We start from the raw sequence: 18,392 nt of genomic DNA, 5'->3' as shown, positions 1-18,392 counted from the left end.
ACAGAGTATATATTTTTACACACACTTTTACACACATCTAGATATAGTACATGTAAAAATATATGCTATACATATGCCCATTCTCACCAAGGTGCTTTTAGTACACTGTCTGCACTGTGTGTATGGGCATGTATACGTGTGTATGAATTAAATGTACAGGTACTACTAAGTGTATATGTGCATATGTACACATACATACAGGCAGGCAGCCTACCACCAGCTACCTGTGCCTTCCTCTGTACAAAACCCAGTCCTCCCACCCTGAAATACCATTACGCTCTCCCCAGCCCTCCCCTTCCCCAGCCCACTTTGAAACAGGTCCCCCAGTGTAGCAGCTTCTTTCTCAACAAGCAATTCAAGGAAAATAATTTTGTAAAGGGAAGAGGAGAAAAATCAAAGTGAAGCATGTGTGGATCATGCCCGTAAGTTGCTCTGTGGTCCTTCAGCTCCCCTCCTGTGCCTGGAGTAGGGTACTGCTCTCTCGGGATCAGCCAGCCAAGCACTGTCCCTTCCCCCTTTGCCAGCTTATTGCACATTTGCTTCTGGGCTGCATTTTAACAACTCTGCATTACATTCCACAGACCCTGTCCTCTCACTTCAATAAAACAGAGGAATACAAACCCACTGCCCTGTCCCTGCCCACCCATCCTCCCCCCTCCCCCCCAATATCCCCATCAAAAGGAAAACAAAAAACCCCAAGAAAGGCTGCTTGCTAGCAGAGTGCAACAGTAGTACACACTGAATGGATGTTCTCTTCGGGAGCTCTGTGGAAGAGAGGTTATTTCTAACACGGTAACCAAAGCCATGCAAAAGGTGGGATAAAGGGAGCAGAAGGAGGAAAAAATAAAGGATGAGAAAGAAGAACAGAACTGAGGAGGAGAACACAGCATGGCAAGTGCTCAAGGCTTCATGTTTTCTTGTCCTCTTCTTGTAAACAAGCTAATAATTCTCATAGATAGAACAAGTAAAAAGACTGAAGTTCCAAGTCGAGGGGCTGGAGTTTCCAGGAGTCTGTTCAGTCCATTCAGCAACACCACAGCCAGTGAGAAAAAGAGGGGTATTTTTTTCTTTTTTTGTTTGTTTGTTTTTTTTTTTTTTTAAAATCTTCATTACTTAAAGCTGAGAGAAAAAAGCCAACTCAGGAGCCCTTTTCAAGGATGGCTCATTGTCTCTAGACTGAATAAATCACACTAGTTTAGAGAGAACCTTTTTTTTCCTTTTTAATGACTTATAAAAACCACGCGGTTCCTTCCTCTGCCCCTTTGCTCAAAGGCGGGTCTGTGCCTCGGGTACGTAGATCTCGATGCTATCTGCGCTCTCTGTGGCCGAGTTCTGCCGGACAGAGGCAGCCCGCTTGGCTGCCATTAGACGCTTGCGAGCTTCCTGGCGCTGCTTGTCTGAATCAGAGGCTTTGTCCCGGTTCAGTTGGGATTTGGACTTGGCTGGCTTCTTTGGCACTGGAGGGGGTGGTTTCTTCTCTTCCTTTAGGGAGACAGTAAGGAAAAACCCAAACATAAAATAAAAATGCACATACAGAAGCTTGCTCTCTGATATGGTGGGGACTCTTATGGTCTGAGGGACTAAGCAGTGAGATTGACTGTCAGGTCAAAGAAGCAGGAGCAGTTCTTGAGCAAGACACTCGAAGTCAGCTTCCCCAATTTCTAGAAATGTGCCATTTTGCATGTCATGGTACAGAGGCCTTCTGTGAAGTGGACTAGAGTTTGCAGACTATGTCTGGCGCAGCTATAGGCCAGAGCACAGCACAGGCAGCATGAAGACTGAACTTGATCTAGAACTGCAAAATTTTAATATGCCACTCTGCCCAGAGCCGTAGTCCTCTTTCCTACCCTCATGTCTAGTCAGGAAGCCTGGCCCAGGGACACAGCCTGTGCTGCATTTTCAAAAGGTTCCAGTAGGTGTTTTTTATACTACTTGGACACCAAGAATAGTTAAAACCTATTCATACAGTGCTTGTAACACTAGGGGCCTCTGTGTCACTGCTTTAAGCATACACCACTCATCGCTCTGGTCTCTCTCCATCGTAACACTTTTTCCCCTTGTACAAAATTGTTTCCACTATTACTCAAGAGGAATGGTCTCAGTGCATTGCAAGGCTGTGAGATTACACTGCACAAGTGCAATATGGTAAAAGCCCTAGAGATCTTCTGTTTGCAGACAGAAACAGACCTCAGCTACCTAAAATGTCTGCGAGGTGCTGTAGCCACTCTCAACTGCCCCACACTCACCTTTCTCTCCGGTGTCTCTGCCAGTTGCCAGCTATTAGCTTTCAGGTGGTACAGCTCATCAAACTTCATGCTGATGTCTTCAATGGACAACTGCAGGAGATCCCAAAATCCAGCTAGGTCCTGGGCTGTGGGTCTGGGATTGGCATTAGGGTTCTAGAAGGGAAAGCATAAAAAACCCCCAACCCTTTCAGAAAGAATATACCCTCCTGACAAGCAGAGCAGTCTGCACAGCTTACATATTCACCCCTTATAAGTCTACCTGCCTGTCAACTGAAACATCAAGAACCCGCAGGAGACACCAGCCCTAAATATGCAGAGACACAATGCCATCATTTACAGTCAAAACTATTTCTGCAAAGATCAGGCAGCAGAGCTGCTGACTGTATTTCTCCTATAGGAGCCTGAAGAAGAATCCTGAAAAAGACACTCTCTGTAGCAGAAAGCAATAGCTCCATTCTCCCCACGGCTTCCCCAGCTAGCACTAATCCCACAGCAGTAACCTCCAACTGAAGGTCCCCAGCACATGATTCAGAGCTAGAACACTGGTTTCTTACACAGAGGTCCTGATTTCAGGGTGGGTAATCATGGAAATGGACACAACACGATGCAAAGCACAGCTCTGACACCTGGAGAACTTGCATGCTGGTGTACAGCAATCCAAAGAAGCCAATATAGCTTTCACGAGCAAAATTACTTTGCTACATTCCCCCACAAAACAATCTGAAAGTATTAGTATTTCTCAGGCTAGGTTGAAAAATTTTAAGTATCTTAAGTTTCTCCCAAGAACATAATTTTCCCAGTTCTGAGACATCTGAACTGCCATCATAGGCCTGGATTGTCTCAGAAAAGCACGGGAACAGATCTGAGCAACTCAGCACAAAGCATCAAAGGGAGACCTCAGCACAAAGCTCTGTTTAAAGCCTGGCAGCTAGTGGTGTTGCTGCTAATCTCTCAGCCATGATCAGCCAGATCAGCAAGCAGATGCTCAGCACTTCACCCCCTCCTCCTCCCTGAGTTTCTCTAAGTTTTTTTTGCAAGTAAAGGGGAATTCACCTCTGAGGAAGTCTGCAAAATCCATACAACGATAAAGCCTGAGGGGAAGAACAAAACACAGATTCCCACCCATCCCCACGTTAGCCCTGTTCAGCTGTCAGCAAGGGGAAACCCTTGCATTACATTTGAAGAGATCCGATTCAAACAGTGCTTTGTGACCAATGAGGGACAATGCTGTTGGGACAGTTTTACCATCCGCATAATCTACATGCAAAGCAAGCATGTTTGGAGAAGAACAGTAGACTTTTCAAACGTTTCCCCCTATTTGCCAAAACCTCGGTGGTTCACCTCAAAAAGCCCTTTAGAAGTAACAAGAAAGAGGCAGTTTCCAGGACACACAGCAGTATGGCTGGTTGACAATTCAGACCCACAGAGAGTCAGTGTATTCAGCATGCCCTGATCAGCAGTTCAAGAAAATTCCCCTGTGCTCACGTAAGCACCAAAAGGAATTGCAAACACTCATCCCTGAGCAGAGCACAGCCCAAGAACTGCCCAAGAACTGCCTATTCAGAAGAGAGGTTGAGGCGATCAGCCTCCCACTGCTCAGCTGCTGTTTTAAATCAGCATTCATCCATCATGGCATGGTGGTCAGGTTGTAGGCTACAGCTGCCCTGGCTTTGCTTTTAGAGTGACAGTAGCCTGTTAATACCTGATCATGTGCCTGTAGTGTTGCTGAAACAGATACATGCCCCCCCCCCCCCCCAAACCAGGAGAAATAGATGCAGACTCACCAAGTTTTGTTCACAGAGGCCGTGGAATTGCTGGAACTTCTGTGACATTAGTAACTGTGCACTGCCCACTGCACTCAGGACTTTTCCTAAGACTATGGGGGCGAGAAAAAGAAAAAGACCTCAGCTGAACAGACTATTAAATGCAGCAATGAACTCAAGTGATTCTGGAGCAAAGAAACACTCTTGATTCATTAGAAAAGGAGTTTCAGGGATCCCCAAGGAAGTAACTGCTTTCAGGGAAAGAAGATGTATTGAAACTGTACTCTACATCTGTCTTTGCCATCTATTATTGCTCCTTCTAGAGCAGGTCAAAAGCAGGCCAGACTGAGAACATTACATCAGAGTTTGCAGAAAGTACCTTAAACTGCCTTCAGCCCATTAGACAAGCCACCAGCACAATCTCAGTGAGCAGATCTGCTGGCACCTGCTTGCAGATCACAACCTGCTCTTCCACTCATGCAGGCGGTGAAGGTGGCAAGGGGCAGGAGAACTGTCTCCAACCTCCATTTACCAGAAGGGATTAAAATACTGGCAGGCTAGGGCTTTTAATACCCAGGACTTTATGCTGCTCTCAGTGGGTTTTCCAAGAAGCTTCTGGGTACAGCAACATTCCTCTGCTTATTAATGGAAAAACACTGTGTGGGCTTTTCCCTTCCAAAGGCAAGGTTGAGAGACCCACAGTGCATGCAACTGCACCATGAACAGGGATGACCTGATTGCCCTTCTCCTCCCTGCTCTGCTGCTGCACCTACTGAATCAGTTCTGAATGTTTGTAGATCTTGGTGGGACAAGTATAAGCTGGGCTCTCTTTGTACCCACCAAGTTCTCGGTTACGGAATCTACTAGGAGATTGCTCTTGGAGGTCACAGACATAATGCCACGCTGGTCTTGGTATCTTTTCTTGCCAGAACACTCTTGCCATAGGCAAAAAGAGGGCATCCCCTGAGGCAGGGAGAGCCCTGGCACTGCCTGTCCAGCCTGGCAGCCAGTGCAGCATCTTAGTGCAATAGGATTAGAGATTAGCTCTCCCAAGCCCTAGCAGTGACAGTGAGCTATAACTGAGTCCCACCATTATTTCACCTTTCTCAGTTATCAAAAAAATAAAAATCAACCAGAATCAAAACAAAGATCTTGCCCTCTGCAGCCTAGTCACCCACTTCTGTCACTCTGTATGCACCATAGGCATGATTTTCACTGCAAGAAGCACAGGTTTTGCCAACTCATTTGAAAATAATGAAACAAACCCAATTAGGACCAAACCCAATAAAATCAAGTGGCCTTGGGCTCCCTGTGCATGTGCTTTTGATGTATTTAGTACAAATTCAGTGAAGCTTTCCCATATGAAGAAGCCTCCTCTTAGCTGTAAAGACAAGCCCACCAATTCAACAGCTCTGTCTCAGAAGTCACGTTCATTCTGCCCCACTGCCCACTAAACTTTCACCTGCCCGCTTGAGTACAATGGGTTAGGCAGGGAGAAAGATCCCACAGCCTCCCTGAAAGCAAGCCATTTAAGCTTTTAGCAGTTTTGAATAGTCAGAAGCTGCACCATCCCCTGAAAGTCTTTTATGCTGCATCACAGTATTATTTCTTACCCCATCTGCTAGAGGAAGTTACTTTATCCTTTCCAAAGAAAAAATGTTCCTTGTCCCATACTCATCTCCATGTTCTACCCTTACTCTGTGGCTATCAGCAATTTAACTGCAGAAACCTGATCCAATACTCAGTTACAACTCTTTCTCGAGGGAGGAGCTGCTAGGCTGCTGCAGTCTAGTGTCCAGAGGCTGACAACACCTACCTTCTTCAGAGAGATTGTTCTCTTTGGTCTCCTGGTCCATCTGGCGGCACCAGCCTTCTAACCGCTCTGTTTCTGCCTGCAGCAGCTTCAGAAACCAGTATCCATCCCGCCGGCAGGCTCCTGGCTGTGTGGGTTCTGATGGCGAGGTGGAGGATGTCTCAAGCCAGGGGTCAGGAGGAGGGAGAGAGGAAGGCTCCAGGGCTGGGTCATTGTTTTCTCCATAGGAGAGGTTTCTCTTAATCTGTGAGGGCTTGGCTGGTTGCCTGGTAGTGGCATCAACACCAACAGAGTTGTTGTGTTGGGGGCACTCAGCAAGGCTTCTCTCAGATGATTTACAGCTAGAGTTATTAAGTTCCTGTGTGTCAGAGTCTGTGTCCTGTTTGGAGGACATGCTGCGAGAGTGGCTGTTTCTAGAGAGATCAAAAGCAAACATTAAATAGCAGAACTCAACCTGGCTGGCCTCACACACTGACAGCGGAAATGCATTTGTTTATTATGCCTGCAGCTGAGCCTCACCCTGCCCGCCCTGCCCCTCCTCACACACAAACACACACCACACATTCAGACAGACAAAATTATAAGGTTGCCTGCTTACTGCAATAGGCCATTCAGACGAGAGGACTGACGCACATCTATAATTACATCTTGTACTTTTTTTTTTTTGAATTTCAAACTCCCATTGATTTGGCTGTTTACAGAACAAGTGCTTTTTGCAGCAGGTGTGTGCTGTGGAGGAAGAGCTCTCCATGGGCCCCCATTCAACACCACTCATATTGGAACAAAGAAGGGGAGAAGGTCTAAGCAGAAGTAGGGGAAGTGCAATTTAAAAGAAAGGAAACTACAAAAGCTTGCGTCTTTCACTTACCGCCACTCGTCCTCTACCTGTACCCCGATGGACTGGAATTTGGTGGCTGGTGGAGGAGGCTCCTCTTTTGCCACTGGCTGAAGGCAGTCAACCTTATTAAACAAAAAAAATACAGACAAAACCAGACACAAGAACTTGCTGCTGGAATTCACATTAGTAGACCAGGAGGGCTGCACACACACACACACACACACACACACAACATGCTGACACCACATGCCAACTGGAGGGTTGTCTTAGGAGAGGCACAAGGCTACCACTCAGGTCTGCCTCCACTTGAGCATCAGGACTGTATCCTGCCGGGCATCTGCTCTAAGAGCACTCAGCTCTGCCATCCACTGCTGTTTGCATGGTTGTGGCACGCTGGGGAAGGGCTGTGTCCCCTGAAGGAGCAGCTGCATGTGTGGCATCCGACATGGGCAAAGGCCAAGAGATTCAAGAGGGGGCAGTGATCTGATTAAGATTGACAGCAAAGCCCAGCTTCCTCTCTCCCAGGGATGGATACCCTCCATAGCTCTGGATAAGAGAGTTAGAAGGTTTTAGGAAGGAAATCCAGGCTGTGGGGCAGGTGGCTTGGGAACCAGCTCAGAAAAGAGGAGAGGAAGGCAGTCGGCCTCTCCAATGCGAGTTTTCTTGCCTTGCTGCCCTTTCAGCATGTGTTTTGCCCCACTAGCCCTGCAGAAAAGCCTTCACTATCACATGTACCTAACCTGCTAGATAGCCTTACTTATTCAATAAAGCCAGCTTATTCAGCACACACACACGTGGTGGCTCAAAACCCAGATCCTGCATTTAAACTTGCCCAAGTGCTCAAGTTCCTATCTGCAGGTAATAGCCTGCAGCACTGAACCAGCACTTTGGGACAGAACAAGCGCTCGGAGCAGTCAGCCATCTGTAACTGGGAAATCTGTCCAGAAGAAGAGCGTACAATTGCAGATTAATTAAGTTTTGCTGAATACAGCATGGATTTACGCTACTCAATGGGTTCTCATTTGACTATATAATCAACAGCTCATTTCCATCGATTTCCACAGAGTTAAATGCTTCCAGCAAGAGAAGCAGCAACCTGCTGGGAACAGTGAACAATGAGGAATTGCTCCCTCCTGCCTGCAGCCCTGGGACCATTTTGCACTGCAGCAGCCCATACTACGTGGATGTCAAGTAGAAGGGCCCGCCTCTCAGAAGAAAGCTGTCCCTAGAACCATGATGGACAAGGAGCAGATTGATGTTAAGTAATACACAGTACAGAGCACAGGCTCAGCACAGGCATACTAGCAGCAAAAGGCCTCTTTAGAGGGACTCACCCAGTTAACATGGTCCCAACTGCTTTATGAAACATTTTAATTTTCTACTAAAAGAACTTAGTCCTTTCTGGTCTGTTATGGAAAGCTTCTGCTGTATTTCACCCCTGGGAACACAGGAAGTTAGTTTGACAAGGCAGTTAGTTTCTCCTGCTATTCTAAGTGAGTTCAGATGCACACCTGGCCACACAAAATGCACACGCTAAATGGATGGGTTAAGGACATTCCTTAGGACAAAGGAGAACAAACTATTCCATACTTGTATTCCTATAGACGACAGCTTTCTTTTGGGAATATTCTCCACTTTAGGCTCTTCGCTAGTCAGTGTCCCTTTGTCACTTTTCAAAGTTGCATTCTTCTGGGGTAACTCTGGAGTCTCTCTTGCTGGAGTCACGACACTTCCTCTCGTCACACTGGGTGTCCTAGTGCTGTCCAAGCTGTCCGAAGAATTGCTGAGTCCTGACTGGCTGGTCACCTCGCTCTTGTGGTCCTGGCTGTCCAGGTAGGTGTCCTGCGCCGATTCAGTGCTGCTCTGCACAGTGACAGAGATGAACGGCTTTGATGTGGTCCGAGGTGGGACAGGAGGTGGAGTCTTTTTATATGCCACTAGGCATGATGAACCTGCAGTAATGGAGGTGGGAAGAATGGAGAATGCAAAAGACAGATTGGGGGAGAGAGAGAGATACAGTAAAAGAGAAAGAAAAAGCAGGTCAGTCACAACATCCAAGAGGAGCCTCCAAGTAGAAGCTGGAGGCAGAAATGCAGAAACAGCCTACAGCCAGCAGCTCACACTGGGTAACCCAAACCAAAGCATCAGGGGAAGCGGAAGGCAGAGCCAGAGCTAGCTTGCAAAAGAAGTCAAAAGGAATACCATGATGTGTGAAAGGCTGGAAATGGAGAAGAGGTATAGAAAAGCCTCCCAAGAATGCTACAGGGTTTGGCAGGTGTAAGCCTCCACGTTGGGGAAATTTTCTTTGGCTAGACCCTATGCTTTAGTGTCCTAGTACAGCCAAGTGTCTCAGCTCTTTGTCCCATCAGTTGACAAGTTTCAGTGTCTGGACCAGGGTGGTGATTTTTCCTATAAAAACGGAAAGAAGCCATAAAGTTTGTTAGATGCTGATGGTAGGAACAAACGTTTGTGAAGTACCTTAAAAACCTAGCTGCTATGCATTAGAGAAAAATACATCATCTGGGTGCAACAGCCCAAGAGTGGCGAGGCGGCTGCTGCTCCACGTCCCCAGATCCAACCAGTAGTGAGGCTGAAGATGTGTTCCCAGCAGGCACACAGAGCACACATATCCACTACCTGTACGTATATACACGTGGCTGGTCACACAGACCACAGAAGAGCACCTCATGAACACAGACAGCAGCAACGGCCTCACCTTGCTCCTGTCTCTGGCTTGACAGGATGGAAATCCATTAGTGAAAATATTTGTACAAGGTGGATCCTGCAGCAGCTGCACTTAGGCACTCGGTCTGCCCAGGTCCTAGACATACGAGTCCCCAAGGCCGAAGTCCTACTCCAGCTGCTGTCCAGACAGCACAGACTGCGCTGGGCAGGGCACGGCCAGACAAGTGCACTGACCAGCCACCTACCCACATGCAACTCGCCCCTTTTATCCTCTTACCACTGTATTCCCCACTCTTGTTCCTCCCCAAATCACCAAAAACCCTTTCTTGTCCCACCTTTGGTTCCTCCCCTAAATATCACATTAAGTCCTCTGCAATCCCAAACTGCTTCTCCCCTGCACCCCATAATGTGTCCCAGCCCTTGGCAGCAACCTCCTTAGTCCAAAAGGTGATTTGGAGAGCTGCTCCCCATGGCTCACGGTGATGGGTGTCATGCCTGGACACCAGGGCTGAGGCTCTGCTGGAACAACCCCAGGAGGGGCCTGAACAGGGTGTTCAGTGCTCAAGGGTCCTCGGCTTGGGTCCTACCTGCCGTTGTGTGTCCCTGCTCTGGGCCCATGCAGATGGGCCTGTGATGGGCTGATGGCCTCTGGGATGGACCTGGGAGTAGCCCAGCAGGGTATGATTTGGGCTCCTGCTATTGCCTCTGAGCCCCTTAATGGGTGTGCAGAGGAGCTTTATCACACATTACACTGCCCTGCTCCAAGGCATAACCAGAGAAGCTCACGCCATCCTCTCCGTGCACAGCACTGCCCAGCCACCCGTTTCACCTCCTGGGAGGGCCACGCTCCTGGAGTGGGAAACCTAGTGCTGCTGCCAGGTTCCTCCCAAGGGGCTTGTAGGTCTGTGTGGCTCCAGTGTGCTGAGCCCTACAGTCCCACTGCCCTGGAAGGGAGCTGCAGGATCAGGGCTGCTGAAGGTTCCAGGGTAACCTTGTGCTGTCCGGGCCGTGCCTGCAGGGATTACCCTTCTCTTGCCTTGGTGTCTCAGTGGTGGTGCACAGCTGTGCTTTGGTCCTGCAGGCTGGGTAGGGAGCTTTGCTGCCCGAGGCTGTGAGCAGATCAACTCCATCACCACCCTGGATCCTGGAGGGCCAGGTCAGCCTGCCCGAATTGTACCTTACGTATTAAAAGGAAACGGGTCCCTGCTCCTGGAGTTGGTGAGTTAGCATGTTACTGAGGCATGTTTACAGGGCAGTCCCTTTCCCACATCATCAATGACAAATCAAGCATCCCTGTGTAAGTCACTACAGCACAATGGTGTGGGAAGCTCCAGTGGTGGCAGGGCTGCCACTCTCCTAGGTTCCTGCTCCAACCATAGTCCTTGGTCTCCAGCAAAGGGGTTCCGTCCTTCAAATTGAAACCCCATGCACCATCCTGTTCCATGCACACCTTTCCCCTAGCCCTTGACATGCAGATGTTGACAGGTATCAGCACAGACCCATACACCTCCCAGATCACCCAACCAACAACAGATGGGCTGTACAACCCCAAACCCAGTTTCTAAGTGTTTTCCTAGTACAGCTCTGATAACTGCAGGGGCTGTCATTCCCTTGGGTTCTCTGCTCCAACCCCTATTCCCTGATCTCAGTAAAGTTTTGTACCTCAAATTGCAAGCTCCTACCTCCCACTCCACTGCCCAGTCCCATACGTAACCTCCCCAAAACCTGCTGACAGTGGTAGATATATATGCAGATATAGACACAGACCATTTTCATTAAACAATACAGATAGACTGTTAACTTCACCATTTCCATCCCCAAAGCAGCCACCAGCATATTAACAAATTTAGCACCAGATTAGAGAGCAGTCCTCTCTGTCCAGAATCCTTTGAATACTTGGGGACCATGAGGGCAGGCAGAGGTACCTGCTGCTTCTCAACATTACCTTCCACCCCCAAACTGCACTGCCTGCATGCCCTGGGGAGCTCACAACAGGGCACTTGACAGATGTTTTGATCTTTCAGGGCAATTGGACACAACCAATTCTGGCTGAGCACATCACAGGGTGCCTTCTGTTCCCTGCATAACTTTAGCACAATTAACTGAGAAGTATCAAGTGAACCTGATCCAAATTGATTACAGGTATGGGAAGGGGTGTTTCAGGTGACATAAGCTTCCTGGTAGATCCTTTTCCTCCCCAGACAGGTCCCTCTGCCTGCAGCAGAGGTTGACCATGCTCATGGGGCACCCAGGAGGGGTGTCCCAGCTGCCTCAGTCTCCAATGGGGTCAGAGCTGGTCCCGAGCATCCCTGGGAGCCCAGCCATATTCCCTGCGGGGAAATCGCACAGCTACACCATGTGCCTTATTGACAGTATTTACACATGCCTATATTTACACATCCCAGTATTTACCATGTTAACAGCTGAAGTTCCACTTCAAAGAAGGAACTAAAAGGGAGGGGTTACAGAGAAGGAGGAGATCTGTTTCCAAAAGCATTTATATGCCCAAAGATGCCAGGAAGCACTGTAATGGTGCTGCTGCTACAGGAGAACTAAGGAGCCTACAACGGGGTTGCCAACCAAGCTGCCTTTCAGTGTGAATCTGGACAGGAGCTCAAGAAGGCACAAAACCCATACCAGTTCCCCCCAGCACACCAAGTCCAGCACAAATTGAGCAGTGTCCTGATGGCTGCAAGAGTGGGACCTATCCTGACTGCTCACCCCAGCCCTTACACCACCTTTTGACACATGGCCTGCATGGCTGCAAGAGGGACTTGCAGTAGGGAACCACATAGCTGAAAAATAACTGGGGCAGGCTACTATGTCTGGGGGCTGGGTTATTTTTCAGCTTGATCAGTCCCCAGCACTGGCACATGCCATGTAAACCACTTAGGGCAGCTTGAGCCCCCAGCTGCCGTGTCTCCAGCCAGGACAGGAACTTATTATGCACTTTAAAAACCACCTACAATAATTTCCTAAAAGGTCACATGGAAGTGCTTCAACTTGTCAAACTTACATGCCAAAACACAGCTACACACATCCTTTAGCTGATACTTATTTGGTCATGTAAATAGTGTGGAACTGCACTGCAAGTTCATCACTAATGGGTGACTAGAAGGGCACTGGCATTCGCTTCCTACCCGGCAGTCTCACTTCATCCCCTTTCCCACACAGAGTGGAAGCCCCTACACTCGGTGCTGCTCGAGCAGCACCAGCCCAGAAGTGTTTAACATCTCCAAGCAAGTCAAGCTTGTCACTGGGATGCCTCTCTCAGAGGTACCAGATTAGACTGCACCACTCGTGCAAGCACAGGTTGAACTGCACCCAGAGCTGACCTTTACCCATGAGTGTTGCTTCACAGGATCTGGTTCATTGTACAAATGTACGAACTGCCACCACAGCAGGAGGCATGGAGGTGCTAAAGCAACAGCCACTGCACGATTGCTCCCTCTCTTTCCCCGTGTTCTCTGCTGGACATCCCCAAAACCTCCTTAGGTGTACTGCAGACCTGATCAAGTTAAAACTTGCCTTGTTACAGCTGTTTACCTGCTCTGCCCTTACAGCAGAAATCTTGACTACACCTACCCGACACAGAACAGAGCATATGCTACACAGGTAGATCATTCCTCATGTGAGCACAGCTGTGAAAGCTTTGCCCCATCACAGAAAACTCCTCTGGCTGTACAGCTGAACCACCTCTTGGTTGCGTGCTGAAATAGTTCATCTGCCACCAACACCTGCTCGTGCAGGGTACCATTGCTGAAGACGGAGGAAAAAGTTCAACCCTAGACATGCGCTAGAGAGCACAACAGCAGCCCACGTCTTTGGCTGCTCAGGCACTTGTCACTGCCCTCCGGAGCGAAGCTGCACAGGCACACACTGCCAGAGGTGCAGGCGGCCAGAGCCCTGCCAGCCACAGAGGAGGAAGCCACTGAGCACCCCCCAGATGAGGAGTGCCCACACACTGCCAGGGCTGCCTGTCCAGAGAGCACCATCTTAAATAGCTACAGCAATTTCTAGACCGAGTCTTATGCCTGGTCTTGTACAGCCCATCCCAACAGACCAGTGTAGGAGCAGCCTGAAGAGAGCAATTGCAGAAGTCCCCCTTGATAAGCTGTGGCTACACCACCAAAACACAGGACGCTCATGCTGCCTTGCGTTACTGAACCAGGGGGCTACAGCAGCTATTATCTAGGACAAGCAAGAGCCACCCAAACTGGCAGTGGAGAAAGCCTGTCCGTACAGCCCTCCAATTAAATACCTTGTCTCCCCACTCCCCGTGGCCTCTGTTCTTCCCCAGGAAGAGTCCCCAGCCCCGGCACACCAGCTGCCCGGGGTCCCCTGCCACCTAACAGCGAGTCTGTGACACCGTCCTGCTTGGAGCTGAACCGATGGGAGGGGCATGGCAGTTTTGCTGGCGTGTTTACCATGAGCACAGCTCAAGTTTCCCAGCTGCTGTTTACACCCACAGGGATGTAATGTAATTGGGGAAAGTAAATCAATTGCTATCTGGTATCGAACACTGAAGCCAGGCAAAACAAGGGGAGGGCAGCACATCAGCACAAAAAGGCAGTAGAGTTTCCTGGGGAAGATCAGTGGTGTTGAGGGTCACTAAGCTAGACCCAAATTCATCCTTCCACCTACCAACAGAAAGTACAAATACTGTTTGTCCTGCTCTATAGACAGGGGAAACTGCAGCATCCCCTTGTCTTGTTCGTCAGGATCCCTTCATGCCGTCTGGCTCAGCTGAAGAGCACCACAGATTTTGCTAGAAGGGTATCAACAAAAAAATGCCCCTGTTAATGTACATATGGCCAAAGGGTTGACTACCTGAGCTATAAAAACAGGTTTATGGCTCTAAGAAACATTGCAAATGAAAGAAACAAAAAGATCAGGAGCCTTGAAGAACTGGGGATGCTTTGATTAGTGCAATTGCAAATTAACCCCACTGAAGCCCTCTGCAACCATAAAACAGGGACTTTTGACTGTGCAGCAAACCCAGAAACCACACCTTACCTAAAACGGGTTTCAAAAGCAAAAGTCAGAGTAAGCCCATCTAGAACAGTCTGCCCTTCTCCCTCATTACAACTCCGAACTAAATTCCAGCATTTCTTGCATCTGTGGGAAGAGACAAGATACTGAGGAAGCCAAAAGCATCCCAATATTTCTGCAGGCATGCCCTCGTGGCTCAGAGGTCAGGCCCACCAGTTTGGAGTGTTCCAGTTGCTGACTTACCCCCTCCAGAGGGCTACAGCTCAACAGGGTATGAATCCGTTCTTGAGTTGCTGCAGGTCATAGCTTATTACATTTTAAAATCAGCTTGTGCTATAATGCGGAACTACAATCCATGTGGGCACTGGAGCAGGTACATATCTTATTCTGCAGCACCATCAACTAAGTTTTCTTGTGAACATCAGCCACACTCCAAAAAGGTGTGGAAGAACAAGAAAATGTGGAAGTTTTGCTTAAGCTTCCAGCTTTGCAGCACTAGACTCTTCCTGCTCACAGGATCTTCTCAGGCTTATTTAAGCAAGCTGTTAGAATTCACAACTGTGCTGTGGATGATTGATTTTTGGGGGGAGGGCTGTCTGTTTGCAGTCTTCCTTGCACAATTATTTTTAGAAAGCATCATGTTTCCCAATTAGCATCTTCCACATGACATTACCTGCTGCTCTCGCGGACTTGGGCAATGCCCACTGATGTAGCTCCAGGCAGAAGAGCTGTGTTTTCAGAGCCTTAGCCTGGGGAGCCCTCCTGACCCCCAAACCAGTTGGGCACGCTGTGATCCTCTCCCTCTCCTTCCAGAGAGCCAGACGTTTGCTTCTTGAAAGACTAAACATAAGAGTCATAGAAGAACATTAAATCCAGCACTGCCTTAAGAGGCCCCTGTTCAAACACCAGGCTGTGCTTACCTGCTCAGTACCTGGCAGCACCGCCAAGATCATAGCCAAGGTTTTAGATTTAAATATCATAACTGCCCTCAAGTGTGCGTCTAGCATGAAGTGCCCAGTTATTTTGTTGCTATTGCTGATTCAGTACAGCCTGGTGATATTTCTAATCGTTCTAGCGACTTCAAGAACCTATTCAAGCCATCCACATTTTTGTTAAATTACCTCAAAGGCTCCAAGCCACAGCCAGTTGTGGAGGCAAGTCAGACTGCCCTCAAACATATTAGCAGGGTTCAGACTTTCCTGCTCCATGCATCCCCCCTTTCTCCATGGGAAGATCTGAAGAAGTGACCTCATTTCCTCATGCATAAAGCAACATGCCCTCAAATAATATCTCCTACTACAAGGCAAGCTCATTTGTCTTTTAAATGAAACAACCCAATAATCTTGCAGCAAACAAGAACCACCATCAGTTGCATTATCCCCTCGGAGATTTTGGTCGCATGTCTTCAGGCTTGTGTTTGCCACAGGGTCTCACAGATGGAAGGAGCTGCATTTAGAGGCAGTTTTCAATAGCAAAGGGAACTGGAACGGCTGCATTCCAAGCAGCCTGACCTCTGATTTTCATCAGCTTGCAGAACACTTCAAGGTTGAGACTATAATGAACTGCAGGATGTTTTATTTGTAGAGAGTCCAAATAAAAACGATCCCCAGTTACAATTGCTACTGAAGACAATACAGATCTTTATTGATTTTATGGTTCACAGCAATCACTTCAGACCTTATTTTTCTGCTAAAACAAAATGTTTCATAGCCTTTTCGGCCATGGCCACAGGATGCAGGCCTCCTGTATTTGGCCTACATAGAAGCTGTTTGAGTATTCTGCAGATTGAAGGTCAAGATACCTGCATTGGTTAGAGGCACAGATGAGAAACCTACCAAATTTTATTAGTCAACAGGAAAATACTTCCAGCTAGACAAGATGGGGAATCCATGTGAAGACACCATCTCTTGCTCTGAACGAATGACTGTCTTTAGAGTGCTGGAGAAATTTTAAAAGAAGTCTTACACTGGTTAAAAAAACCCACACTCCTGGAAAGCAAAGTGAAGTGACTGCATTCGTTTAAAGAGATTGTTCATGGTAGCTATAAATACCTACTCCCTCAGTGTTTTCCCTTTGTAAATCTTAGTAGTATTGATCTTTGAAAAACTGAAAAATCTCACCTCAATACTACATAGAGGAAAACAGGCACCTGACAGGGAAATGTGTTGCTGACCATGACTAAGCTGGGGAGTCAGGGACGGGCTGTGGACCCTCCTGCCCCAGTCATCACTCCACCAAGCTGCAGCCTAAACCCCCAACAGCAGCGGCATCCCAGAGCGAGCAGCTTGCCCACCTTACCGTCCAACCTGTGCGCCACCTCCATGCAGTCTGAACATGCCCATAGAGACCTACAGAGTGACCAGCCCAGCAAAGCCCTTCTGAAACTTTCAGATAATCAAGAGGAACATTGGTAGCACCTCACCAGCTCCCCACAGCCCTCAGAGCTTTGCTTACTGTACCTGCTATTTCCTTATAATCATGGAACTGATACAAACACAGCCTGGCTTGTGTAAGTCAGATGACAGAGTATGCTCCAGGTGCTCCTGCCCAGCGGCAGCACCAGGGGAAAAGCACCGCCACCTCTGCATTACAGCCCTGCCTAAACCCAGCCACACAACAGCCCGGCTCCTGCTCCAGACATCCCGATCACCTCGAGTATTTCTGAAGGAGGTCGGTGGAGAAATTCAAACTTACATTCTCCTTGTTATTGTCCTACTCATCCTCAGCTTTTGGCCCTGGCACAGCTCAGTAGGTAGAGCAGCAAGCCCTGCAGCCTGCTTGGGCATGGCTGGAGCGACAGCTGGGACAAGGAGACCACTACCACACTGCTGCCTGTGGGCTGCTGCTTCTCCCACCATACAACCAGCTGAAGACAGACGCTTGTTTCCAGAATGGACAACAAGGCCTTGGGCTCTCTGCCCCCATCCCTTTCCACAGGCAATGGGGCACCCCCTCACACCAGCCCCCTGGACTCCCAGCCAGAAGCAAGAGCATCACAGCAACATCGGAGTACACCAAAGAGACCACACTGAGGAAAGGTGGGTCTACAGCAGAGACCAAGGAGAGATGAGGGGCAGCAGGCTCATCTTTCCCACTGAAGCAGCTTGGTGTCATACCCTGAAACCCCACCAAGCTGCAGCTGTTCCTACCAGCAGCTATGGAAGATGACCAGACCTCGCTTGGAGTTGTACCCAAGTCACTTTTCCTGACCCAAACAGCTATGGGAAGTGGCTATTTCCACTTGAAGTGAACAGCATCAACTCACCTGTGAGATAAGCACATAGAGGGGAGATGCCCTTACCAATGAGTACCATTCTCCCCACACAGGCACACTGGCTTCCTCTGGGAGCACCCACCATCCAACCCACAAACATGCTTGACCCATATTCCAGCTCCCTGTTGGTACAGCCTCTACCAGGTTTGCAGACTACATTTCAGCTATCTGGCATTTCATTGCAGAAGGAAGAAAAGAAGTAACTTCTTAGCTTTAAGAGAAACACCTTCTTCCCTAAAGCCCCACCACAATCCAGCCAGAGAAGCTAACACAGCTGCCGCCTCCTCACCACCGAGCAGCAAGTGCTTCCACATTTGCAAGGGCTACAGCATTAAACAAAGGCCTGTGCAAATAAGTCTTGGCTTCCCAGCTGGGAAACCACTTGCAAGTGCTGGTCAAGCAAGCACAGAGCTGTTAAAGGTTTGTCACCTGTTGCTCCTGTTCAGGTTCAGCACCCACCCTGCTCACAGCACTCTTGCAGATCTCTAAGGCTATGTTGGCAGGATAGTATTTATCACCTATGTATTCATCTACTACCTGTTATTAAGAAACAAGGGACTGCCCTGCGCTTGCTTGACCACCGCCAAGTACAGTAGGTTCCTGCATATTATTGCAGCAAAAGAACTGGACATATCTGCAGGAAAAGGGCCTCAAACTCAAGGGAGCATCTCAAATGTTACAGTCAAAGAGCCCCCCCAATGCAAATACAGAAGCAAAGGGCTCTCCTTGAATATAATCTGTGTGATTTTAGACTAACAGTACAGCTTTCATCCAGAAATAC

General features: G+C 48.5%; 1 protein-coding gene across 5 annotated transcripts in view; it reads right to left on the bottom strand.

Annotated features, from left to right (window-relative positions):
- Positions 1 to 666: 666 nt before the first annotated feature.
- DLGAP4 (DLG associated protein 4) overlaps positions 667 to 18,392 on the bottom strand; it is a 72,168-nt gene continuing 54,442 nt past the window's right edge. For all 5 annotated transcript variants that reach the window (XM_072878824.1, XM_072878827.1, XM_072878829.1 and 2 more), the window contains 6 exons: positions 8,251 to 8,612; positions 6,691 to 6,782; positions 5,826 to 6,235; positions 4,031 to 4,122; positions 2,247 to 2,399; positions 667 to 1,482 (listed from right to left, as the gene is read on the bottom strand). In XM_072878824.1, coding sequence (XP_072734925.1) covers positions 1,267 to 1,482; positions 2,247 to 2,399; positions 4,031 to 4,122; positions 5,826 to 6,235; positions 6,691 to 6,782; positions 8,251 to 8,612 — 1,325 coding nt within the window. In that variant the 3' untranslated portion in view covers positions 667 to 1,266. The remainder of the gene's footprint in view (positions 1,483 to 2,246; positions 2,400 to 4,030; positions 4,123 to 5,825; positions 6,236 to 6,690; positions 6,783 to 8,250; positions 8,613 to 18,392) is intronic.

The sequence above is a fragment of the Ciconia boyciana genome, chromosome 14, assembly GCF_034638445.1.
Source record: "Ciconia boyciana chromosome 14, ASM3463844v1, whole genome shotgun sequence".
Taxonomy (NCBI): Eukaryota; Metazoa; Chordata; class Aves; order Ciconiiformes; family Ciconiidae; genus Ciconia; species Ciconia boyciana.
This window is presented reverse-complemented; position numbering and strand designations above follow the sequence as displayed.